Source organism: Nelumbo lutea, chromosome 2 (genome assembly GCF_056320005.1).
Source record: "Nelumbo lutea isolate HS-2025 chromosome 2, American lotus-T2T, whole genome shotgun sequence".
Lineage (NCBI taxonomy): Eukaryota > Viridiplantae > Streptophyta > Magnoliopsida > Proteales > Nelumbonaceae > Nelumbo > Nelumbo lutea.
In genome coordinates this window covers 9,232,161-9,259,960 of record NC_142685.1, presented here as the reverse complement: position 1 = coordinate 9,259,960, position 27,800 = coordinate 9,232,161, and the positions used below count along the sequence as shown (strand labels likewise).

General features: G+C 40.6%; 1 protein-coding gene across 3 annotated transcripts in view; it reads right to left on the bottom strand.

The window, feature by feature from the left end:
* NFXL2 (NF-X1-type zinc finger protein NFXL2) overlaps positions 1 to 27,593 on the bottom strand; it is a 52,581-nt gene extending 24,988 nt beyond the window's left edge. For 2 of the 3 annotated variants that reach the window (XR_016107543.1, XR_016107544.1), the window contains exons 1-8: positions 26,376 to 27,590; positions 26,089 to 26,202; positions 25,903 to 25,958; positions 16,953 to 17,019; positions 12,419 to 12,511; positions 11,837 to 11,922; positions 11,581 to 11,740; positions 11,134 to 11,307 (exon numbers count right to left, since the gene is read on the bottom strand). Coding sequence is in view for 1 of the 3 variants with exons in the window: in XM_088971254.1 (XP_088827380.1) it covers positions 11,134 to 11,307; positions 11,581 to 11,740; positions 11,837 to 11,922; positions 12,419 to 12,511; positions 16,953 to 17,019; positions 25,903 to 25,958; positions 26,089 to 26,202; positions 26,376 to 27,512 (1,887 nt within the window). In the remaining 2 variants the exon portion in view is untranslated. Of the gene's footprint in view, positions 1 to 11,133; positions 11,308 to 11,580; positions 11,741 to 11,836; positions 11,923 to 12,418; positions 12,512 to 16,952; positions 17,020 to 25,902; positions 25,959 to 26,088; positions 26,203 to 26,375 lie in introns of all 3 variants that reach the window. The other variant, XM_088971254.1, reaches the window with a different exon arrangement.
* Positions 27,594 to 27,800: the final 207 nt, after the last annotated feature.

The window sequence follows — 27,800 nt, the reverse complement described above, 5'->3', positions numbered from 1 at the left end:
AGCCTATCAATACCAATGTTATCATTCCTAGTAATAACAATATCATCTACATACACCACCGACAGTATTTTTCCTCCCGGAGAGTCATGACTAAATACAGAATGGTAAACTTTGCACTGTTTCATACCAAACCTCTTTACCACCTCACTGAACCTACCAAACCATGCTCGAGGAAACTGTTTAAGCCCATATATAGCCTTCCTTAGTCTGCACACCTTACCATCCTCCCCCTGAGCAACAAACCCTGGAGGTTGCTCCATGTAGACCTCCTCGAGTAAGTTACCATGCAAAAAGGCATTCTTGATATCAAGCTGATATAGTGGCCACTCATGCATGGTTGCAAGAGAGATCACAACCCAAACTGACCCTATCTTAGCAACCGGTGAGAAGGTCTCTGTGTAGTCAATACCATAGGTTTGGGAGTACCCTTTTGCAACTAATCACGCTTTCAGGAGTTCAACACTACCATCAGGCAGATACTTAACCGTATAAACCCATTTACAACCAACAACTTGCTTCCCATGAGGAAGAGCAGTGAAGTCCCAAGTATGATTATGATGAAGGGCAGAGTTCTTCTTCCATGGCACGACACCACCCTGGAGAGGCAAGGGCTTCCTGGACATCTTTAGGGACAACAACTGATGATAACAGGGTAACAAACTGGCGACGGGAAGCGGAAAGGTGAGTAAGAGAAACATAATTAGAAATGGGATGAAGGGTGCAAGTACATTTACCTTTTCGCAAAGCAATGGGTAGATCAAGCTCAGATGCTAAGTGCGGGTCTGGTGCCGGATCCGTCGACAGAGTAGTAGCTGATGCGCGTGGGCGATGTGTATACACATGACGGATAGGTGGGCGTTCAACAGGTGGTGGCACCGGAGGCAAGGATTTGGTCACGATTGAAACAAAGGAAGGAGGATCGACAACGGGAAGTGGAAGAGGAGGAGGTGATGAGGAGGAAGAAAGCATCACCGGACCCCAAAAAGAACGGGGTAGACTCAAAGAAGCTGACATCAGCACACACAAAGGACCGTCGAGAACCAAGATGGTAACACCTATACCCTTTCTGGGTCCGAGAATAGCCAAGGAAGATGCACTTGAGAGAATGGGCATCAAACTTGTCATTCCCGGGACCCAGATTATAGATGAAGTAGACACACCCAAAAACTCTTGGCGTAAGAGGGAACGGAGACAAAGTGGGAAACAAGACCTGAAACGGAGAATGACCATCAAGGATGAACGTGGGCATCCGATTTATCAGAAAGCAAGAGGTAAGCACTGCATCACTCCAAAAAGGTTTGGGAACATGCATGTGATGCATGAGGGATCTTGTTGTTTCAAGGAGATGGCGATTCTTTCTCTCAACCACCCCGTTTTGTTGTGGGGTGTAGGTACACGAGGTCTAATGTATAATGTCGTGTTGGTCAAGGTATTCCTGAAATGATGAGGATAAATATTCACAGCCATTATCAGAACAAAAAACTTTGATGTGGGTACCAAATTGGTTACGGATCTTAGCATAAAATTTCTGAAAAATGGTAAACAATTCACTTCTTTCTTTCATTAAATAGAGTCACGTCATCATTGAAAAATCATCCACAAAAATGACAAAATATTTGTATCCATTATGACATCATTTTATAAGGACCCCAAACATCTGAATGAACTAAAGAAAAAAAGACTCGACACACAGTTATCAACCCTAGAACTAAAGGGAACACGATGGTGTTTCCCAAACTGACACGACTCACAATCCAAAATAGAAAGCTGACTCAAGGATGAAACCAAGGACTTCAAGACTTTTAGCGACGGATGACCAAATCGGCAGTGACACTGGAGAGGAGAAAGAGATGACTGGAGAGCTGTTGAAGTTCTACCACCACCACCGTCAAGATAATACAGTCCACCCGCTTCATACCCTCCACCAATCTTCATCCCCGTCTTGAGATCCTGAAAAACACACATAGAAGGATAAAAGGTAATGGAGCAGTTAAGTGATTTGGTCAGCTTACTAACAGACATAAGGTTAAAAGGCAATTTAGGAACATACAGAACTGATGAGAGGGATACAGGATCTAGGTCAACATTACCACCACCACAAATTGAGGAAGTGGAACCATTAGCAAGGGTGACAGATTGTGATGTTGAGCAATGAGATAAGGAGGAAAACACACCTGGAGTTCCAGTCATGTGATCGAAGGCTCCAGAGTCAATGATCCAAGGATTGGGTGTAGATGCCAGATAAGCCATACCTGAGTGAGCGAAAGTCACTATGTTCTGCTGTGATTGGATAAACCTCTCATATTCATCACGAGGAACACTCACCATCTCCTTCATGGGACCATCAGTGGATGTAGGAGGCATCTGATCAGATGAATGATTCTCCTGTCTAAAGCTGGAACTTGAGTCACCGGTCTCGGCATGATTGGCCCAGGTTGAGGGAGGACCATGTAGGTCATAACAATAGTTGATGGTATGTCCATCCATACCACAATGAGTGCACTTCCTTGGGCCTGAGCTACGTCCTCTACCACGAGCTCCCCCTGAATCTCTACCCCCAGTACGACCACCACCACGATTATGAGTAGACCCACCATTGCCACTTCGGCCATACGCAGAACCACTACCACCACCACGGCCAGACTGAGCTCCCCTAGCTCCACCTCTAACACCACGGCCTCTCGATACAGCAAAGGCAGATCTATCTGAGATATTAGAGTTCTCAGTGGATCCGATAGAAATCCTCCGGAGTCGAGCAAATACCTCTTCTAGGGAGGGAAGAGCTGATCCTCCTAATATCTGAGCCCGTACCGGTTCATATTCAGACTTTAGTCCCACCAAAAATCTAGTCACAACAAGCTACTCTCTCTGTTGTTGCTGAATCTTGACATCAAAAGTGAGAGGATGATAGACATTCAACTCATTACGTATGTTCCTCATGTTGGCATAGTGCTCCTCAAGACTCTGATTGCCCTATTGCAAGTTAAAGTACTCTTGATAAAGCTAATAAACTCCGGTTGTATTGTCCTACCCCGAATACAATTTCTTCGCATGGTCCCACACATCTTTGGCAGTATCAAGAAACATGAAGTTCACACTAATCCTGGGTTCCATACTGTTCCACAACCATGTGATGATCTGAGCATCCTCTTGCTCCCAGTCTTCATACTCGTGAGAGTCAGATGAGGGTTTCTCCTCTCTAATGTGTTTTACTTCTTCTTTGCCTTCGGAAAGACTTCAACGGATTTAGCCCAAGGCACATAATTCTCTCTGTTTAATTTAATGGAGGTCATCTGAACATTCAGGTAGTCTGTAGGCACCACCACACTAGGTTTATAATCATTATTATCTCCCATTATGTTATCACCGATTCTGCACACTTGCTGAATTCTATTATCATTGAGATCTGCACACTACACACCACTAGGTCACTCCTGTCACACTGCTTGCAGCACTTATTGTTGCTGGAATGTGTGCTCTTTACACCACAAACCCTAGATCACACCTGTCACACTGATTTCAGCACTTGTTGTTGCTGAAAAGTGTGCTCTTTACACCACAAACCCTACTCCTACAACTACCTGAAATCTCACTACTATATGATCATATCTCTTCCTTCAAAATGCACAAAGAAACCAACATAAACCCTAGCACATTACTGTCCGAAACCCTAGCATATGGTCTGAAACACACTTCCTATTTAATCCATAACAGATATCATGCACTGAAATCTCTTACCTTACCACTAAAGTAACACCCATACAAGCAGAAAATCAGTCCACACACGACAGCCACTGCACACACAGTTCGGCCCTCTATTCTTCCTCTACTAGGAGAGGGCGATCTAAGAAATCACAGCAACCGATCACATACAACCTAACTGGAGGCATAGAAACCTCCAAGGGAAGAGGGCGATCACTCCTTTTTAACCCTTTCCCTTATCTCCAATCGAACACAGGAAAAAAAAAAAAAAGAAAAGAAAAAACCCTAGATAGGGTGCATAGAGAATAGAGACCTAGGCAAGCACAAATCTAGGCAGATTTAATGTGCTCTGATACCATGTTAGAATTCGGGTCTGCCTTAGAGCTCTACCTGTCTGAGATCAATTATGTAGAAGAAGAAAGGTGAAAGAGAGAGAGAAAGAGAGGAGAGAATTCTGGTTCGAACTGAAAGAGTCAACTTGACTTCTCCCAGTCGGCCAGGAAGTATTTACATTATTAAAACATAACTACAAAGACCTATGTGCCCTTACTTAAGTTAAGAGCACTTGTTCCAACACAACATTACAGATCAGCAACATTAATCTAGGTATAAAGACAAAAATACCCCTACGCTAACATAGAGTAAGTTCCTTTTTATAGCCATCCTTCTAAGGGGGAAAGATCTCTCGATTTGTTTTCTTCATCCCTTCCTTTGCCAACTCTAGTTGAGTCTTGTGTTGAGCCCTCCACAATTACCCCCGTTCCCGTGGAGGTTCCTCTCCTTTGAGGTCCTCCACTCCTGCTCCTCCCCCTCCTCTTGCTAGTACTCCAGTTGTTTTCACTCACACTATTCTCCAAAGATGGTACCAACGACAAAGGCTAAGGCAAACACAAGTTGATCCCACACCTCCAGTTGAGTCTCAGGCGCTCCCGATCATTGTATTTCCAAGCACCTTTCCTACAACTTCTTGTCCCCATCCTATTATGCCTTTTTACCCCTCCATTTCCTCTCAATCCATCCCAAAGTCTATTTCAGAAGCCTTAGCCACACCAGAAGGGATACTATGAGTACTGAAATAAAAGCCCTTCATAAAAACAATACCTGGGATATTGTTGACTTGCCAACTAGGAAGAAACTTGTTGGGTGCAAGTGGGTTTTCACTATCAAGTATCATACAGATGGGTCAATTGAGAGGTATAAGGCTTGGTTTGTTGCCAAGGGATATACCTAGGTATATGGGATAGATTACATTGAGATCTTTTCTCTAGTTGCTAAGATGACTTTGGTGAGAGTCCTTTTATCCTTAATAGTGAGCTATGATTGGCCTCTATATCAATTTGATGTTAAGAATGCATTCCTGAACGATGATCTCACTAAAGAGGTATATATGTCCCTTCCTCCTGGTATATATGGCAAGGAAATGCAAGGTAAGGCGTGTAGATTAAAGAAATCAATTTATGGCCTGAAACAATCTCCATGTGCTTAGTTTGACAGGTTTAGGGCTGCTCTTGTTCAGTTCGGCTACACTTAGACTTAATCAGATCATACCCTCTTTGTTAAGAGAAAAGGCACTCAGGTGCATTTCTTATAGTTTATGTAGATGATATTGTGATTATTGGTAGTGATACAGAAGAAGTTAGTGCTCTCAAGAAGTTTCTTAGTTCTAAATTTGAAATTAAAGATTTAGGAGAGTTGCAATATTTTTTGGGCATTGAGGTTGCTAGGTCTAAGGAAGGTATCTTTATTTCTCAACGGAAGTATGTGCTAGACCTTCTTACTGAGACTAGAAAAGTTGGTGCTAAACTTGCCTCTACCCCTACTGATGTGAATCATAAACTCTTAGCTAATGATGGAGAACGTTTAGCTAACAGGGGAGTGTTTCAGAGATTACTGGAGAAACTTCTTTATCTATGTATGACTCGTCCAGACATTTCATATATTGTGAGTGTCATCAGCCAATTCATGCATGCTCCTAGAGATACACATATGGCTGCTACAGAAATGGTGTTATGCTACTTTAAGGGAACCCCCAGGAAGGGTAAATTATTTGCTAAACATAAACACATGAAGGTAAAAGCATATACAAATGTTGATTGGGCAAGAAATGTGGATGACAGGAGATCCACATTAGGATATTGTGCTATGGTAGTTGGAAATATTGTTTCTTGGAGAAGCAAAAAGTAATCAGTGGTTGCTAGATCTTCAGTTGAGGCAGAGTATAGAGCTATGGCCCATGGTGTGATGAGTCACTGATGTTGTATTGGGATAACCAAGTTGCTATCATGGTTTCAAATGTCGCAAAATTTCGCTAATGTCGCCCAACATATGTCGATGTCAAGGCTCACCGACATGAAAATGGATGGTAATATAAAGGTTACATTATTTCGGTCAACATTTCCTTACATTTCGGAAATGTCGACCAAATCGGTCCAAATAACAAAAAAAAGAGAGCTTTTCCCTGTTTTTTCTATTATGTCGACAGGATGTCGACTAATGTACATTAATAATATAATATATTAATATAATACAATGTATTAATATAAATTATTCCATTAATTATTTCTATTTAATATTTCAAATAAAATATTTATAAAAAAAAATTTAACAAAATAATAAATTAATTACTTTATAATATAAAACATAAAATATTTTTCAAGTAATAAAATATTAACTAGTTGGTATTTTTAAAATATTTATTAAAATCAGAAAATGCTTATTAAATTATATAATAAATCATATTCTAAATTTAATATAAAAATTAGAACAAATTTATTAAATTTTATACTAAATCATAATTTATTATAAATTTAGTATTAAAAATCATAATAAATTCATTAAGTTTTATAAGAAATCAAAATTTATCATAATCTTAATAGTTAATACTACAAAAAGGAGAATCAATTTATTAAATTTATAATAAAACATAATGCATTATAACTTAATATTTTAAAAAATCAAAATTAATGTATTTCTATTTACTAGTGTGAAATAAATATATTAGAATTTATAATAAATCAGAATTAAAAATAAGAAAAGAAAATATCGAATAACCTTGTAAAAACATCAAAATGCATAATAAATCAGTAAATCGTCATTTACTAATTTGTTATTGATATTAGTTTCTTAGCTTTATATAATGGTTGGGAATAAGATAATAGTCTAGAAATATGTATTAATGCTTCTTTTATCATTTTACAAAATACCATTGCATATTTCCACATATTTCATAATATTTCTACAATGTCTCTAATTTTTACAATATTTCCCCTCGACATTTCCGACATATGTCCTATATTTTGGTAAGCGACATTTCCATCGACATCGACATTTTAAACCTTGGCTGCTATTAACTTTGCTCATAACCCAGTTCAGCGTGATAGAACTAAGCACATTGAGGTAGACAAACACTTTATACAGGAGAGAGTGGCTTTAGGAGAGGTGTGCCTACCTTTCATTGCATCAGAAGAGCAGCTAGCAAATTTTCTAACTAATGGAGTCCCAAAGGCAAAGCTTCAACATCATGTAAGCAAGCTAGGCATGATTGACATTTATGCTCAGTTTGAGGGGGAGTGTAATGAGAATGGGCTAAATGGGCCTTAGTGTTCTTTATTTCTTTTAAGTAGTATTTAAAAGTTCCTTCTTTTATTTTCTTTGTTGGAATAATGTTAGAATAACTTAGTTGCAGTTGTTAGGGCCTGTTTGTCCAAATTAAAGTGTTTTTTATTTCGTTTTTTATTTCTGTTATGTCTGTTATTGTACTCAGGGGCACAAGAGTCTTTTCCCTTGTTATTTTCTATCGCCCTATATATATTAAAAAAACACCGGCGCCGCCAGTACTGTTGCATTGCAAACCCTCTCTTTTCTCTTCTCTTCTCTCCTCTTTCACCTATCTCTGGCCGGCTACACTGTCAAGATGGTATCAGAGCAGGAATACCGATTAAAAGAAAGCAGACCGATCAACCCTACTGTCAAGAGAAGATCGATCAACCCAAAGAATAGGTCGAACAGACTAGCAGAAAGGAAATCTGATTCTGGACTACAGAATAGCTACGACTGGTATAGTTCTCCCTCTAATTTTCTCCTCTTTACTCTCCTTGATCATGGGCCAAGTGAAAACCCTATGAATCTGGGGCGGCTGAATGCTATCGAACCTGTGTAACCCTAGTTGTCTTGGATCGTGTGATCCTGTTGGTGTGTTAAGACACTTGTAGGTCAATGCTAACCTGTCTTCTCAATGGTTTGAGTTAACCATAAGCAAGAAGGATCTCTCCTGCTGATTAGTGGCTGTTAGCCATTCTAGAATTCTGATAGGCAGGTCTGAAACTGCCGAATATTACCTTAGTTTTGTCCAGAATTTGGTACGGTTTGTGCACAATCTGGTTGGTAAACCCTAGTGTGTGGGTGTGAACTGAGTGGAGCATTGCTTGTGGAGTAAGGAGGGGTCCTAAATCCGGTGTGTGGGACTGAGTAACTGCTTGACCATGTCGACTGAGAATTCTGCTACTTCAGAAATCTCAGGAAGCCACAATGGAGTGAGTGGGGGAATGAATATGAGCTTTCCCATGGCTGTCATTCCCTTTGATGGTTTGAATTACCTTGAGTGGTCTAGGGGGATAAAACTCTACATCACTGCTAGGGGGCGAATAGGATACATCAATGGGAGAGTAAAGGAACCGAAGCATGGAAGTGCTGAGCACAATAGGTGGGACCAAGAGAACAGTATGGTGATGTATAGGCTCTTGGTTTCAATGCTGCCACAAGTAAGGAAGACCCTTATGTGGGCTGAAACTGCTTGTGAGATATGGGAACAAACGAAGTCCACTTATTCAGAACAGAGATACTATGCCAAGATATATCAACTACAAGCTGAATCTTCTACTTGCAAGCAGGAAGAGAGGAGTCTCTCGATGTACTATTCTGATTTGACATCAATATGGAAAGAACTTGATCACTATCAGAACGTGAATTGGAAGTGTGATGAAGATGCAAAAGCCTATAAGTCACTTGTATCACAGCAACGCGTGTTTGCCTTTCTCCTAGGGCTGAATCAGTCATATGAGTCCATCAAGGTACAGATCTTGGGTAGTAAAGACTTGCCATCAGTTCAGGAGGTGTATGCCTTGGTGCAGTTAGAAGAAAGCAAAAGAAGTGTGATGAATGGTGTACAAGGGGAGTCAGTTGCCCTAGCAGTCTGGGGAAATTCAGATACAAATGTCGGAGGTGGTTTTAAAAGGAGTGACACTCAGAAAAAAATAGAAGATAAAAGCAAGCTTTGGTGCACTCACTGCCAGAAGACACGACACACTAAAGATACATGCTGGGATCTCCATGGAAAACCTAAATGGGCACATGATTTGGACAAACAGGCCCTAACAACTGCAACTAAGTTATTCTAACATTATTCCAACATTCTTTAATTATTTCTTTAGTGCCGGTCGCCCATTAAGGGAATCCAAGTAATTGTACTCAGACTTAGAATTATTAATAAAAGTGATGAAAGGGGGCTAGAGAGAGAGGTTCAAATTCTTTTTTTCTCTCTTCCCTTCTTTTCTTCTTCCACAACCTATTGTTGAAACTTCTTTCCCTTTCTCTCTTTTCTTCTTTTCTTGCATTATCTGAATTACTGTAGGTGTAATTTTCAACTGATGCAATAAATGGAAGAATTACAAAAACACCCCCTAGGTGTTCAGGTTTGTCAGATTTTGTTAGAGAATAAAACCCTATTCAGGGACCTCATCTAACAGCTTAAGCTTTTAGGTTGAATGGTTCTTTTAGATGGTATCGGTACCTACTTAACCAAGTGGTCTAGTGTTAGATCCTCATTGCCCTTATTATAATTAATTAAATTTCAGCACAAGATATGGGTGGGCCTGTGCTTGTCCATGAAGGGGCGTCTCAGGAGAATAAAAACCTATTCAGGGACATTGCCTAACAGCTTAAGCTTTTAGGTTTAACAGATCCTTGAGACATTTCAATTTGATAGCAGCTCTCATGGAAGTGATCTCAAAGCACCTGCAACAACTTGTATTGAAGGGGTTTTCTTTGGAACAGACAAACATCATTTGGGCCTAGGTCAACCTGTGCCAGACCCAAACTCAAGGCTCAATCACATAAAATGTCAGGCTTCAGGCACTTAAGGCTTGGGCCTAGGTCAACCTGTGCCAGACCCAAACTCAACTTTGGGCCTATATGAGATCCTAGTAGGGGTGAGCATGGGCCAATTTGTTTCGGTTCCATGGCAAGTTTTTGGAACCGGAACCTATCCTATGAAGGTCGGTTACAGAGCCGGTTTTGGCCTTGGTGGTTCTGGGGTCAGTTCCACCTTGTGGAAACCTGTTCTTTCTTTAATTTTCCCCTTTAAAAATGAAACATGTTCTTTAAAAACTTGATTTTCAATAAATATAATATATAGTTTAAAACTTATACTATGTTTATTAATTAAATTGAGTAATTTAATATGTAGATTATCATAGTATATTAATATATGGTTCAAAACATCGTTAGGATTTAAATTTTGTAAATATTACCTTTACATTACTTATTATACACATTCACATATTAAAATGAAAATAATCAATGGAATCACTTGAGTAATTCAATGGTCAAGTGAGACCATGGCCTTTGTAACCATGAGTGCTTGGGTTCAAATACTCACATTCTCAAAAATATTTTGGGGTTTATTTCAAGGTAACTTCGGTTCCAAGGCTGGTTCATCATGTCAGTTCATGTAGGACAAACCCCTAGACCCTAGAATCAGCCTGGGTAGGGGTCGGTTCCAAGAAATTGGAACCAGACCCTACCCTGTACCAGATTGGGTAGTGTCGGTTCAAGCCTGGTCTGAGGTCGGTTCCATTCGGTTCCAGGTAGAACCTACCCATTGGCTCACCCCTAGATCCCAGGCCCAACCTAGCTTTCATAGTGCTGAGACAAAACTCAGGCTTGGCAGGCAAGGACTCGCACCAGCCTGGTTCAATATTCAACCCTACCATGGAGGTTCACTCGTCTCTTGAAGAAATTAGAGAAATCGTTGTGTCATGAATTCATGATACCAGATGAATTTCTAGAACCTTAAATGTATTTCAGATGGGGCTTGCCAAATAAAGGGAACAGTAGGCTTTTTTGTATAGTGAAAGTTCTCTACCTATAAAACCAGGATGCCTAATACAAGGGTGCTGTGTTATGTTGGATCTTCTAGTAACAGTGTAAATTTCTTATCTGATACGGTATCCATTGCTCTCCTTGACATATCCAGGTAATATAGCTCTCTACCTCCAAAGTATGAAAGCAAGACAGCCTTGCCTTTTTCTAATAGCTCTCTGCACCCTCTCATGCACACTTTGTCAACAGTTAATATATTTTTCTCACTTTCCCTTTCTCAAGGGAAAGAAAAACAATAGACTGCAGATGTAAAAAGAGAATGAATAATAAAACCTTTTCGCAAGGAAGATCACACTCTTCACAGGACTCGCTTCTTTCATGCAGACCTGATTTTGAAGGCTGGCTCTTCAGAGCATGGCAAGTTTTAGTACAATAATGGTTACCACACAGAAGAAGGTTTCCACACAAGTTGTTACAGGAAAACATTGTTCTATCAGAACAGACCATCTGAAAAGGAAAACATTAAGAATTAGCAAGTTAAAAATGGCAAAAATGAACAAGATAAAAGGAATATTAGTTAACAAAAAGTAGTTTTGGACAAAGACAAAGAGAGACAAAGAGTATTTCATTTTTGAATTAGTTAAAAACCTTAATGACTGTACTAAAATTTTGAATTATTAATGAAATATTTTTATAGATAAAAAAATATTGGTTAACAAAAAGACAAAGAGTATTTCATTTATTCTATAAATAATGTTTGCGGAAATTTCCACAACTAACCATCTGCTCTGCGGCAATGTGCTGGCCCAGGCATGACCTCCAAACAAGTTCAGAACAAGGAGGGCATGGTGATCCAGGGGTACATCCCATCTGTTGATTTTTTTTCTTCTTCGGTTTCAATGTGAATTCTGGATTAGGAGGAGGTTTAGGCCCATGGCACCTGAAAACGAAAAGTCAAGTGCTAAATTAAAGAAAAAGCAAAATGAAAAATCTGGAAATAGTACATTCCAACCATATCCTGAAATGATTACCAGACCTGAGTTTACACTTATGACCACATGGAAGTTCTTCCTCACAAAGTAGCCGACAAGGAGGGCAAGCTCCATAGTGGCACCTATGTGGCTAGCATATAAGATGAAAAATGGAAGTTATTGGAGAGCCTTTTACCAAAATAAATTTTCATCATGTATTAAGTGTCCATAATCTTTTTCAAGTTTTCAAGAAGACTGCTCATTTTATTTTATGACCAAATGAATCGGATTTTAGAGGGGTGAAATGCCTCAAAGTGGACTAAGTAAAATACTGTTGGTAAAATAGAATGGTAGTTAAAGTCAAAGGAATTTGTTTCAGAAATAAAAGAGTACCATGATTTTGAATGAACCTGCACACTTTAAGGTTTACATGGATACAAAGATTCAAGACTAAGAAAAAAAATCAGGGAGGTTAATCAACAATAGTGTCATGCTCATGCAAAGATCCAGAGCCAAAAAAAAGTTCTATATTTCTCTTCATGTTTCTAATTACAGAACAATAAATTATCACTAGCATACTGAAAACTGCAGAAGTGCCAATTTTCATAATTTCATTACAGTAACAGAGCAAGAGCAATTGCAATTACCTTAGAATTCAATCCATGCCTGCATAAAGGAGAGATATGGCACAACTTGGGACATTTAGGAGGCTTTTGTTCTGCTTCAGTCCCACAAGGAACCTGGCATGAAATGCAAGTTAAAGATGAGAATAAATGGGGCACTAACATGGAATGCAAGTTAAGTCAATTGATAAGGACTTAAAAAGACTGAACATTATTCCACAATAGTATGAATTGTATTGATTATTGACCACTTTGACTTGGCCACAGTAGATTCCAATGAACTCCTTACATTTCTTGAGTCCTTCCAACCGAGTATAGGCTTCATCTCAATCAGATCCCCCCTTCCACAACAAGAACTAAGTTGACACAGAACATTATTCCACCATTACCTATCCAGACTCGCCCAACACATTAAATATGATTTGCAGAACCCATCAAACTAATAGCATGCAAGAATAATTACCTTATCTAATCCCTTGGATACAACCCCTATGCCAAATGGACTCAGGTTTCCAATGAGCATTTTTCAGAACTGGAGTTTCTGGCGTTCCCATTAGGAGCATACAAAACCTGGTTGATATGACCTTCCATGGGGACTGACCTCACCACGGTAAGGGGTATGCTTCTTGATTTTTCCAGTTACAGCAAGTTAATTGCCACTAAAGAGAGACATGATAACATGCCACTGACCTAATCTCTAAAACCTTTGCCTTGTCACTTACCTACCATATGAACCCAAAGGAGCATACCAAGCTTAAAGGATGGGTTAATAACTTATTAGCAAAAAGATTCATCAGGGAGAACCTAAGCCTATCTGATGTACCCTCGTATATAACTCATTTCATTGAGATCCTAACTTACATACTCCTTTATTTTCTATAGTGTAGAAGAAACCGGAGAAGACAGGGTAAAATGACCCCAAGCGTCTTCAAAAAGGATTCTCAAAATCCAATTACAGAGTTGATTTCTCCACAGCTGATATTTTGTGGCCTAAGTTTTCTATAAAATCCGCAGCTTGATTTGAAGGTGGGTGTAAGATGAATCAAAAACAATCAAGAATGTTAATGATATCGTAGAACCAATATGAGAACGGTGCGAACTGTTTGAGGAAATGGTAGCAAGTGTTCAATTGGATTGAGAGATCAGCAAAGGGTCTAGAAGATAATGCTAGCTAGACAAGGAGTTCACAGAGGCCAGCTGAATAGGGGTTTTGTGTCCTCGGGAGAGTGATTTGTGAGGAAAGAAAACTGTAACGGAGCAGGTATACTTGGACCTAGCTTACAGAAGTGGGGTTTCCTGAGCACATATCAAAATTATGTACATTGTATCATACATATTCTTTTCCACTATTAATAAATTGATTTTTTTGGTTGCTAATAAAAACAGTGTAGGTATGTAATCTGAGAAGAATTTGGGTTTGGAACCATCCTTAAGGGGAGGCAACATCTCGTACCTCCTCTTAGGGTGTTTGTACTATTTCTATCTCCATTTAATAAAAATACCATCCATTCATAAAAAGAATAAATAAAAACAGTGTGGGTAAATTAACCTTAATGTTTCAATGTTGTACAACCCATTGGATATCCTTAATAATGTTGGTGACCGACCCAAGGTGCTACAGTGGTAGAGCTATCCTATTGAGGCAGTCCACCATAATTTCAAATTCCTTTCCACTCAATACTTTGTATCCTAGGTCCAAAGCCATTTTTTTAGATAATTGAAAAGTTATTTTATTATCAAAATGTAATCAAAGATACAGGATCCTAAAGAGAGGCACGAGGTGCTAACTCTCTTGAAAGTAAAAGTGTAAGAGACCACAATACACTATAATCAAATCATTACAAGGTTGCCCAATACAGATGTTCCCCCAAGGCCCCCTGTTTAGCGAGACTATCAGCCATAGCATTTGCTGACCTTCTCACTCAACGTGTACTACCATTTATATTGTTTGTTAACCAGCTTGCCTTCCTCAAGAAGTCCTTGTAACACCAAATTACTGAGCTCAGGTCTGTTAACCAGCCCACAACCACCTTAGAATCTCCTTCAATTAGGAGATGCTCCACTCCTATTTGATTTGCTATCTGAATACCTTGTAGAGATGCCAGAAGTTCTGCTCCATCAACATTTTGATGGTAGGCCAAAATGTTGCTGTCCTTATCTCTTAATACCCCCCTTATGCTTGAGGGGCCAGGATTTCCTTGACTACTACCATCCCATCAAAATTCAGTTTAACCCAGTTATCAAGTGGCGGAGTCCAAATGTCCAATCTACAATGAGGAGGAGTTGTTTGCCACTGCTGACCAGTTTCTCCAAAAGTCATCAAAGGGAACACAACAGAAAAAATCCAAAGTTTTCAGCTAGTTAACTACCCTTGTTAGTATACATTCCTTAACAAGTAAAAGGCTTCTTTCCTTTTCTTGAAAGATTCTTGCACTTCTTTCTTCCCAAATTGTCCAAAGTGTGGCAGCTCTAATAGATTTCCACATAGTCTTCCCTCCTCTAGTGGGCCATACAAAGGTCAACAGGTCAAAAAGCAAACTTACATTTGAAGGCCCATTCCACCTGATCAAAACAAGGCAAAAATTCAATCCCAAATAGCCACAACAAAAGAAAATGAAGTTAGTAAGTGAAAGCAATACTCACCATTTGCTTTGCAAAGAATACACCAGTTAGGGGATAGGCATATGAAAGGCTTTTTCGTATAAAAACAGTCTAAAGTATTGATCTTCCCATGAATCACTTCCCAATTTCACTTAATGAAGGAGGAATGCTGTTACATTTTGATGGGAGTGCAACGAGCGTTGCAGGCAATCCAGGGTTTATTGGAATAGGGGGATTCTTAAGGGATGAAAGAGGTAACATTTGTTGGGTTTATAGTGGACCAATCAGTTTCACAGACTCAACTAAGGCTGAAGTGTTGGCTGCTTTCACTGGAATCAGAATAGCTAAAAGTTTGGGTATTCAGAATCTTTCCATTGCAGGGGACTCAACAAATACCATCAAATGGTTAAGGGACAAGGAAGGGGGTCCTTGGAGGTTAAGCCATTATTTGGAAGAAGCAAGGGATTCCCTACATGGTTTAAATGTAAACCTGTTTTGGATTCCGAGGGAACTTAATCCTATTGCAGATGGCTTAGCTAAATTGGGTGCTTGCTTAGAAAATCTGTGTAGTGATAGGATTCCTCCTTTGTAACCTTTGGGGTTCTCCCCTGCTTTGTACATCCTCTCATGTACTCCTTTTTTATTTTAATGAAATCTGGTTAAACTTTTCTCAAAAAAAAAAAAAAAAAAGAAAAGAAAGAAAGAAAGAAAGAAAGAAAGCAGCACAAGTAAAGATGCATTTTGGGTGGGGAAACCAAATCCTCTTATTTGGCTTTAGAGGACCCAAACAAACACTATCAAGGACACGAAGAAGCTCCAAAACAAGAACGAGTTCAGCATCTCTTATGTCCAGAGCCATTTGAACTACTTCCTTTGCCACCCAAGCTTCCACAATGTTGATAGAAGTCTTCCCTAGATGATGTGTTTTGCTGAATAAGTGCTTAGCAAGGATGTTTCTTGCAACACATCCTATGATGGTGTCTTTGTCCTGGCTCATCAATGCATCAAAGGTTATCTTAACCTGTTGAGTTGTGGATCCCTCCAAACAATGTACATTATATGCTTTTCTTGTCAATGTGTAGTTGGGTTGAAAATACTTCTTATGGATTATTATCTCCATTGCAGCAGCATTCTCAAAATAGGTGCACCAAGATACTTGAAAATTTTCCCTGTAGTCCTACCATGGAGACATAAAAAATAGGTGCACCAAGATACTTGTCTTCCTTTGAGAAAATAGGAATTCTCATTGCACCAAGATACTTGTTTTTAGAGTTCATTTGGGAGGTTTTTGGAGAAAAATAATGTCAACTTATTGGAGATATCTTTTGGCCCAATGCCTCCTTAAAGTCCCTTAGGTCCTGAGAATTTTGTTGTGTACCAACTTATTGAAGTTTTGCCTTGCCTCCTTGAAACCCTATTATAAAGCCCTTCATGTGCGCACTCCCTCTGAATGGTTGTTAAAGTATCTAGTATCCTGAACTTTAAATTCCAAATAGCCATTTAGGAATGTAAGTACAAGATAAAAGTGCATCGTTATAGACTTTTCCAACAAATAATTAAGGCCACAGGTCTAGTAAAGGTAAATAATCATGATTGAAGCTGTTATTGCATGTGCATTTTGAACACATATTCATATATTTTGGGTTTAAAACATGAATAAATAACTATAAAATTTATAATATAAATCCAAAGCCATTGATCTGCACTTCGGGAATAGCATTGTGATCTGGTAGATCTTTTCTTAAAGCAACAAGACCCCATTTCTCTTATACATCAAATTCCTCTGCAAATGCCTTGGTTTGAACAACATGATGACAAAGTTGCAATAGGTTCTCAACAGTACTACAGGTCAAACAAACACAAATATGGTTTACCAACCCCTAGTTCAGCATGATGGAAAACTAGAGCGAACTGGAAAGGAAAAAAAAATTAAGAACATGTAAAAACAAAAACTTACCTCAAAGTGTGTCTCACCACATGAACATGAAATAGTCACCATTACTGGACAAGGAGCACAGGCACCTCTACATTAATTAAAAGAAAGGCCCATTATAAATCATATTGGAAGGTCCATTATTTGTGTGTGTGTGTGTGTGTGTGTGTGTGTCTGAGTGCATGCGTGCATGTGTATGTGTAAGTGTTTCTTTTAGATACTCCATATTCATGTTAATAGCTTAATGTCTAGGTAAGATTTTTCCATTGAAGATATTTCACATTTGTATGTTTGTATGTATCAAATTGTCATGGCCATTTTCTTACCTCAAAAATGCAAGTAGAAAGCCTCTAGAAACTAATGAATGAAAGGCTCTAAAAGAGCAAGGAAAGGGTCAAGAGGATGTACTTGAAGCAGTAAAAAACGATAGAAGGATTTAAAACTTGACAGAAGACATCTCATGATAGGGTGTGATGGTGGAACAGGATTAGTGTAGATCTTTTAAAATAATATAATGCCCAAGTATGATACTTCATTAAATAACTCCTACAGAACCATATGCTTAAAGAAAGCATATATGTTAATTTCTAAAAGGAGGCTACTGGCCTCCATCAACCAACAGTATGATCGTCATCTGGGATTGCCAACAAAACTAAACCTAATGGGCAATCAATTTGATTCCTTTAAAAATGCCTATGACAAGTAAGGAAGCATATCAGTGAAACTGATGAGGTTGACAAGAAGAATCTTCTCAGTAAAGAAAACTACAAGGAGAACAACAATGTTCAACATCATTTCACTCAATTCAGAAAAGGTGGAATGTTTATGGTTCCAATAGTGTCCAAAATATCACCAAGGACAGACCACAAAAGGCCTTTTCAAAAAGGCAGGTGTTACCAAATAATAAAAAAGTTGAGGAAGCATGCTTAGGTGTTAGATTTATTTACCACTTTACATTCAAGTCAGCCCAATCATCAAAAAAGTTTTTTTTATTATTATCAAAATTAAAAAGAAACTCAATGATTACTTCAGGCATCACATGGACAAAAGATCAAATGCACATACCATTCAACTACAGGTAAGGGTTTCTTTGATAACTACTTGCTACCTACATGAAGTGTTGGGTACCAGAATTTTTGGATTGAAAGGGAAGGATGACCACCATGTGAATGCAAATAAATCTCAGAGGCTAATTTCCTGCCACTTGACCAATGGCTCTAGAAGAGATATCGGGTTTTCAACCAGATGAAACCAACTCCCAACAATTAAGATGGAGTTGATTACATGCCAAGACCCTATAAAATAAGTCCCACTCAGACTGATACTCAAGTCCAGGACCATAAGTTTATTTTAGGCCCACATAACTGCAGGCATGGCGGACACCTACCGTGAGAGGGCCGGACGCGGGAGAGGAGGTAGAGTTTCAAGAGGTCACCTTTCCGGGCATGCTCCCCAATCTGCTATCCCCTATGTAGAAGCAGCTCGCAATAACACTTGGACAAAGGAAGGAGCAGCTTCCATCAAAGCCGGTCCAAGCAGTTTCTACATAGAGCTGGAGGGAGAAGGTGTTCAACAATGACTGGACTACCTCAAAGCATGCCTGGTTGGTTCTGTCACTAAAAACTTCTCAATGGAGGCTATCCAGCGTTGGGCATCTAGAAATTGGAATGTTCCTTTCAGGGTGAGGGTAAGGCAAATCTCTAACAATAAGTATCTATTTATTCTTCCCTCTGAATTGGAGGCCCTATGTATCTGGAAAACTGGTACTCGAAACTTGTTTGGGGAACTCCTCCATCTCGAACCTTGGAATCCCAAGCAAGGCAACTGGCATTTTGGGAACAACGAACCCACCTCTTTCTGGGTTAGAATTGTGGGTCTCCCATTGCATCTTTGGTTAGAAAACTAGGTGAAGAAAATAGGAGACCTTTGTGGAGGTTTCAAAGAGCTGGATAACTCTGTCGCTGCCAAAAGCACAATGGAGTGGATAAGAGTAAAAGTCTGTTGGCAAGGCCCACCTCCCTCAGTGGCGAACATGGTCGAGGGAGATGATTTTTGGACAATGGCTCTCTGGCCGGAACTAGGCCAAGATTTTAGAGGGGGTGCAGCAGCATCGATGGAGATGGTGGAGGTTGAAGATGTTTGGGTTTCAATGAAATTGAAAGGCCAAGATATAGGAGAGTTGGTGGTTTCTTGTGCCTCTTTTTTCAAAGTCTTAAGTCAGCCCCCTAGTCCTGTTGGCCCTCCCTTCCCAGTTAAGGATGTTTGGTGCAGACCAATTCCCCCTACAGGTGTGTTCTTTGTAAAGCTGAGGGGAAAACTGGTTTTCACCTATTGGTGACTTGCCAGTTTGCTAAGTTCATTTGGATGTGGGCACTATCCCTTTTTGGGTGTAAATGGAATCCTCCATCAAATTTGCAAAGCCTTTTTTCCCCTTCCTTCTTCAGATGCCGAATGAAAAGGGAAAGGACCATGTAGAGATGTTTGAGGGCTGCAGTATGTTGGGCCCTTTGGGAGGAAAGGAATTCCAGAATCTTCTCTGAAGTAGAAAGAAGCAATGAAGAACTGAGAGAACTGATCCATATAAGGGTTGTACAGTGGCTGAAATCTTCAGAGCTGTTTAAAACTAAACTTTGATGGGAGTAGTCGGGGGAATCCTAGACAGTCGGGGATTAGAGGTGTGTTTAGGGATGAGAATGGGTTTGTTTCAGCCATGTTCTCTGCCCAATTGGAGCGGGCAACTCTCTCAGGGCTGAGATCTTTGCAGTTTTGGAAAGGAGGTGAATATAAGAAAACTCATCATTGAAAGGGACTCAGAGGTGGTGGTAGGGTGGCTGAATAAAGAAAATAGCAGATTATGGATGTACAGTAATGAAAGGAGGAAATTTAGGTGGCCGGTTCAAGAGATGGAAGTTAAGATCATCTGGATGAAAAGATCAGCTAACTCTTTTGCGGAAGGGTTAGCTAAGCAAGGAGTCGAGAGGGAGTCAATGTTTTGGGCACATGTGTAATTTTTTTTCCTTTTGTTCTTGGGAATTTTCAGTTCCAGTTGGAAGATAAGAAAGTTTATCTTCCTCACTGTAATTACTTTTGTGATTAAGTAATGAAATGTTGTTATTGATAAAAATAAAAATAAAAATACTCCCTCCCTCTAGGAGCCAGGGGAACTGCCCCCTCCCCCACCGCACCCGGTAGTACAGTTGGAAGCTAAAGGAGACTAACCCAGAGAACAGACAAATCTAGGTTGTTCGATCTCTGACTTGTGCCAGGCTTCTCTGTTAGCAGATGCCTGGCAAAGGTTGAACTAATGTGGCTAGCTAGTTGGATGCCTGGCAAAAGAAGTCCCACAAGCAAAAGAGGCGACATGTCCGTCGGGGCCCAAGCCGAGTCAATCATCAGGGCGGCCCCTCCACGGGCTTCCTCTCCCCCAAGCCCACCGTTTTCCCCCGACTTGGTGGTCTAGGAGACAATCAACCCACTCTCTTCTCAAGCCGATGGCGGTTCCCCAAACCAGGTTGAACCGCTTGTCATTTCAAGAGGTTGTTAAACTGAAGATTTTACAAGTCCGAAGTCTTGTAATCCCTCCAGCGGTCCCCAAGAGAGGCAGTTACAGGCACACACTCATCCCCAGTTGACAGATTCCCCGTTATCACCAGTGGATATGGCTCTGGCTTCAACAACAACATTTCGAGAGCATCTTAGTGATGTCTCCTCACCTTAAGTCTCCCCGTTTGCAATGGTGCGACCGAACTTTGACCTGGAGGTAAATGAGCCTACTTCTAAGGTAGCTCTTAACCCCTTAGATGAGAGCCTCTCACCTTGGGTTCTCTCTAAGTTCCTTTCATTTGGGGAATTTCTGGGGGTTTCTTTTAGGGTATGGAAAGGGATACGGTGAACCTTTTGTTGGAAATAGAGAAGAGGTTCATCTAGGAAAAAGGAAGGATAGGAGAACTAACAAGGAACTCTTTCGTTTGGCCTGGGGACTCAATGACAGGGCAAGAGATTCAAGTAGTAGAGCTACTGGATCTAGGAGACACAATTAATTTCTTCTTTCCCTATGCCGACCCTTAAGATTGTTTCTTGGAATTTTAGGGGATTAAACTCAGGAAGGAGGAGAATGTCCATTTGCTCTTTTTCGAATAAGTGGCAGCCAGATGTGGTGTGCTTACAAGAGTCAAAACTACAGCAAGTGGATGCTTCCATAGTTAGAAGCATATGGGACCAAAGGAATTATGATTGGTTTGCTCTCCCAGCTTTAGGCATGGCAGGCGGAATTTTAGTGATTTGGAGCAATGATACCGTTGAAGTAACTGATAGTTGGTTAGGGGAATTCTCTCTCTCTCTCTCTAAAATTTAAGGTGATAGTTGGGGGTTTTGCAGGCTTAATGGCTTCATTCTATGGCCCTACTGATGCTGGTGATAGACCCAGATTTTGGAATGAATTAAATGCACTCAGAAAGGGAGATTCCTCCACTCCTTGGTGCATCGGAGGGGACTTCAATACGATCAGATTTGCCACAGAGAAAAATGGGCAAGCTAGAAGAGAGAGGAGTGAGAAGCTTTCCAAGTTTTGTTCAGAGGTGGGGTTTAATGGATTTTCCCTTGGCTGGTGCCAACTTTACTTGGACAAACAACCAAGCTGCACCTACGCTAGTGAAGTTGGATGGTTTCCTTATCTCACCTGACTGCGAGGACAGCTTTCCAAACTTAACTCAGTTAGCTCTCCCTAGACCCTTGTCAGACCATACCCCACTTCTCCTAGACAGTGGAGGGCTATTTCCTCCATTCAGATTTGAACATATGTGGTTAAAGGAATATGGCCTCATGAACATAATTCAGGGGTGGTGGGAGAACATGAGCTTCTCTGGCTCAGCTAGCCATGTGTTCCATTTGAAACTGAAAGATCTGAAACAAAAAATTGAAGTGTGGAATAAAGAAGTTTTTAAAGGGGTTGAGGCCAAAAAAGATGAGTATCTCCAGCAAATTGTTGATTTGGATTTAGAGGAGGAGAGAGGCCACTTGAGTGAAGAAAATAGGAAGAAGAAGAGATCCCAGGCTAAGCTGATTTTTGACAAACTTTCAGTTCAAGAGGAGGTTAAATGGAGGCATTGGTCTAGGAATCTTTGGTCGAAAGAAGGTGACAACAATACTAATTTCTTCCACAAAATGGCTAATGCTAGAAGGCGCATAAACAGCATTAAATCTCTAAAAGTAAACAGGGAGGTGTTGGAAGAGGATGGCAGAATTAAAAATGCCATTGTGGGTTTCTATTCAGATCTGTATAAAGAAAGATGGAAAAAGAGGCCTAGGCTGGAACCTGGATCGATTGGATATTAACAGAATATAAGAAGAAGAGGCTGCTGATTTAGAAAAACCATTTACAGAGGAAGAAATCAGGGAGGCTATCTTTCAGCTAGAAGGGGACAAAGCCCCAGGCCCAGACGGTTTTACTTTGAAGTTCTATAAGCTGGGTTGGCAGTTCATTAAGCAAGATCTGCTGAAGGTCTTTGCAGAATTTTATGCAAATGCTTCTCTGGAAAGATGTCTCAACTCAACTTTTATCACCTTGGTTCCTAAGAAGGAAGGGGCCTTGGAATTAAAAGATCATAGGCCCATCAGCCTCTTAGGAAGTGTTTATAAAGTACTAGCAAAAGTATTAGCTTCAAGGCTGAAGAGAGTGATGGGTAAGATCATCTCACCCTCCCAAGGTGCTTTTGTAGAAGGGAGACAGATTCTTGATGGGGTGCTTATCGCTAATGAGTTGATTGACTCGCGTAGAAGGGAGGGTAGAGAGGGGCTGATTCTCAAGGTGGATATTGAAAAGGCTTTTGACCATGTCAGTTGGAATTTCCTGGAATATATGCTTGCAAGAATGAATTTCAGTTCTAAGTGGCAAAACTGGATAAAGGTCTGTGTAACCACTCCCACTTTCTCAGTTCTCCTCAACGGTGTTTCCTGCGGTAGGTTCAAAAGCCCAAGGGGTCTAAGGCAAGGAGACCCTTTTTCTCCCTTTCTTTTCAATATAATTATGGAAGCCTTAAGTACACTCACTTGTAGGGCAACAAAAAGTGGTATCCTTCATGGATTTAAAGTCGGTGAAAGAGGAACTCAGCTCTTTCTTCTTCAATTCGCTGATGACAGTATCTTCTTTTGTGACTACTCTTCTGATCAGTTGGCCTATTTGGGTTATATTCTCAGATGGTTTGAAGCAGTCTCAGGTCTCAAAATTAACTTGTCTAAAAGTGAACTGTTGAAGACAGATGAAGGACTCCCTGATCCCAATATGGCTAGAATCTTGGGCTGTAAATCTGGAAAGCTGCCTACCACATACCTTGGTCTCCCCTTGGGAGCCAAATGCAGCTCTAAGAAGATCTGGGACCCAGTTATTGACAGATTTGACAGGAAATTGGCAATGTGGAAATCCAAGTATCTCTCAAAGGGAGGTAAGCTCACTCTAATTAAGAGTGCCTTATCTTTGTTTCTAAAAAATTAAGAGTGTCTTATCTTCACTCCCAATCTATTATCTTACCATATTTCATATTCCTGCTAGTGTTGCAAAGCTTCTAGAGAAGAAAATGAGACTCTCTTTATGGGCTGGATGGAAGAATAATCTCAAATTTAACTTGGTTAGACGGAAATCTGTGTGCAAATCAAGAACTGGTGGTTTAGGAATCAGAAATATTAAAGCTGTTAACAAGGCTCTCCTTGGTAAGTGGTGCTGGAGATTCAACAAAGAGAGGAGCAGCCTCTGGAGGAGAATTATTGCAGATAAATATGGGCTCACGAATCTAGGGTGGGAGTCGGACCCTGGTTTTCTCCCAAGGGGTTGTGCTTTGTAGAGCAAAGCTGTCTCTATTTCCCCAGATTTCCAAAGGCTGTGTTTGGAAACGATGCAAATAAGTGTGAATGCAAATATGTAGAGTGTAAAACAGTCCATATAAATTGCAAATTTGGGTTAGTTTTGCACTGGCACATTTACCTTCTTACCAAACAGACTTTTAGCTGTAATGGGTGCAAACACGAATTCCAATAAAGCATATGTCTTTTTTATCAAAAGCCCACTTGAATCCAAATTTACCTTTTTTTTATTGATGTACTTTTACATCTTATTATCAAAGTAAATATGCATTGTAAAATGTGTTTTCTGTCATTTGTCAATGCATAAATCTAATGTTGCCAAACACAGGCAAAAGTGAACCGGAGTGCAAATTTACCCTGAACCAGAATTTACACTCCATTTGCATTGTTTCCAAACGCAGCCTACAGAGAATTAAATGCAAAGTTGGCAAGGGCAACCTCTTTAAATTCTGGTATGATAAGTGGTGTGGGGACACTGCTCTAAAGAAAAGTTTCCCTTCTCTTTTTGGCATTGCACAAGATAAAGATGCAGTAATGGAAGACTGCTTTGATTTGAGGAATGGTGAAGCTGTTTGGAGCCCTATCTTCGTAAGTAGACCTGTTCATGGGTCGGGTGGCCCGACGGGCTGGCCCCCGGATGGGCTTGAACATGTTTATAGGCCCGCAGGCTTAAACTCAGGCCAAAAAGCCCGGCCAGCAATAAATTCGAGCCGGGCTCGGGTTTTGTCAAAATAGCCCGGCCCGACCCAACCTAAAATTAGACTTAAAAAGGGTTATGTGATTATGTCCATTTGAATAAATTTTTTGATTTAAGAATGTAAAACTGTGTTTTAAAACGTAAAAAAAAGGGAAAAAAACCATCTTGTAGGCCCATTGTTCATTTAAATAGGAAAAAAAAAACATCTGAATTTTTAATTCTAATTTTAATAGGGAAATTTGTAATTTTTTTACTAGGTCGGGCTTCGGGCTCAGGCTCGGGCCTAGCGTATTTCCATTAATGATGAGTAAAAGCCCGGCCCATGAACAGGTCTATTCGTAAGGAATCTTAATTATTGGGAAATAGGTCCACTAACAAATCTTTTAAGCCTCTTCAAACCCAACCTGCAGGCAGGTGAAAGATTTTGGGCTTGGGAGACTTCTGGCATTTTCTCCTCTAAGTCTTTCTACAACAGCCTCATGGCCGGTGAAGATGGAGACTTCCCTTGGACAATAATCTGGAAATCCCATGCTCCTTCAAAAGTAGCTTTCTTGGTTTGGACTGCAGCACTTGATAAGTGCCTAACCACAGATCGGCTACTCAGAAGGGGGATGCAGCTTCCTAATATCTACTATCCTTTCTGCAATGAAGTTCCTGAATCTTCCAGCTACATTTTTATTCACTGCAACTTCTCTCAGCAGCTCTGGGATATGGCTCTTCCCTGTTTTGGTGTCTCCTCTTGCCCTCCTGCTTCTGTCGTACAGATTCTTTAGGGGTGGACCTTAGAGGGCCTGACTGTAAGAGGCAAGCTGCTTTGGAAGATCTTTCCATCTGCTATCCTTTGGGCCCTTTGGAAGGAAAGGAACAGCCATATTTTTGACAACCTTTCCAATGACACAGTTTTGGTCAAAAACAAAGTTATAGGTTTTTTATGTTCCCGATTAAGTGTACAAAGAGCTTTCACTGGAGTTCAGCTTTTTTTCTTTTTTGCAAGCTGGACCGTTCTTTATCTGTGAAATCTTTCTGTAAATTCCCATTGCACAGGTCCTCACTGTACATGGGCTGATGTATCTGGTTTCTCTTTGCAATACAATACTTTACCTTCTTCAAAAAAAATAAAAAAACTGCGGACAATAAAACAATTATTGAACTACCTCCTCCAGTCCTATATTTGGAAATCATTACCTTAATTCAAAATTATGTGATCAAAGAGGTAGTTAATTTGAGATAACTGAAGTGCATGACACTTTTGAATTGTGACTACAGGATTTAATCACCAACAGGTCAAGCTGATTAAGTGTTCCTATAGAAGATCAAAAACATCTCGGAGAGACTTTAGGTTTCTATAATGAAGGAATGGAATTTCTGTGTACAGATAGAAAAAATAAATAAAGATGTGCAAAAAAAGGAAAAAAAAAATACCTGTGGCATGGGGAAGGGCATTTATGGTTATTGCACCGTAATTTCCTGCCGCATATCTGAATTTTTTTTTTTTTTTTTTTGGGGGGGGGGGGGGGTGAGAGAGGGGACTAATATAAGTTAAACATGCTTACACACATCTAAACAAGCATATTATAAGCACATCTAAACAAGCACTATGACATACACCTCTGAGCAAGGAGGACAGTCCCCATCACAGCAGCGACGCCTACAAGCATGTCGTCCACAATCTCTTACTCGCTGACACTTCCTTTCACAGGCCAAATCTTGATAGCAAGGAACCTATTCCAAATTCAGTCTAAAGTTGTGCATCGTAAGACAAAAAATAATTTCATATTATCTTTCCTAACAGCAACAAGAGGATTATGACCCATAAAGGGGGGAAAAAAAGAGGATTAAGACCATTCACTAAATATGGGATGAAGTAACAGTCAGAAATAGCAGCCTACCCATACCTCTTTCTTCAAACTCCCACACCTACAAGACTTCACAGTAACATTCCTGCAAGTCTCTACGCATGGACCGCGATGACACCGCTCAGGACATCTATGAAGACCGCAGCTCAGCATCTTACCACAAGTCAATCCACAAGTCGACACCACGACATCACAAGACATTCCTTCGTATACCTTTCTCCCGCATGGACAAGTCCTTTTTCCCTGAAGAGGGCACTCACCACATGGACCCGAATGACATCCCTCAGCACAAAAATGCCTTCCACAACCAAGCATCCGTTCACAAGGATTCTCGCATCGAAACTCTCTTTCAAAGCACTCCCTCTCCTCCTTCGTCTTCCCACACCGGCAACGGTACACACCCTTCGCCCGACAAGGAGGACAAGTACCCTCATGGCAAATTTCCAAACACCGGTGAACCCCACAATCCAGTACTTTCGAACAAACACCATTACAAGAAAAATTCTTGAAGCCGCATCGCCGAACATCTTCGACAGTCCCACAAAAGCAGCGGGTTTTTACGAGCTTCGGGCACGAAGGACAAGGACCAGGGTGACATAACAAGAGGCAATTGTGGCCGCAATTGTATCTGAGGGGCCGACCGCAGATCTCACCGCATGAATGCGGAAGTATCCAAGGATCGCTGGGCGGATTCTCTAATTTGCCACAGAAACAGAAATAACTTCGGGGAATTTGGGATTTCGAGTACTCTACTCTGCATTTGGGACAACTCCAGTTCGAATTTTCTAGGGCTTTGGCAGCAGCTAAAGGGAAGAGTTCGCGGGAGAGGCGAGCGACGGCTCGTTCAGCGGCGAGATCGGAAGCTTGGCGAGCCCAACTTTGGATACAAAGGAGGTGGAAGACAGCGAAACAGCCATTGATGCAGGACCAGGTAGGATCAGAGGTTCGGATTCTCTCGAGGCATATGAGGCAGGACAGAGCCCCGGATCGGGAGGAGGTGAGGAACGTTTGGATCTTGGAGAGATCAGGCGATGATTGACCGGAGATTTGTAAATATGATTTGAAGATGATGTCGGAGAGATCATCATGCCGAAGTTCGTCTACTCCCCCGGTGCTGTTGTCGGAATCCGCATCTGAGTCTGACGACAGAGAAAGAGGCTGGGTTGTTGAGGCCATGTCGAGAACGAAGAGCGCAATGTGAGCAACACGGTGATCAGTTGAAAGCTCCCCGCCGAAACGACAAAGTTTTCAACTGAAAATCCGTGTACAAAGAGATAGACAACGTGATCTTCAACAATCTGGACCGCGCAATCAGTGGGGTCCAAAAGATCATCCTGACTATGATTCTAAATCCTGAATCATCGGCGGACATTGGATAAACTATTAAACAGTATTCTATTGGACATCTTCTCACCTAGATAGCACATGGGCTGGACTTATCAGCTGCACAACAGCGACAATGAG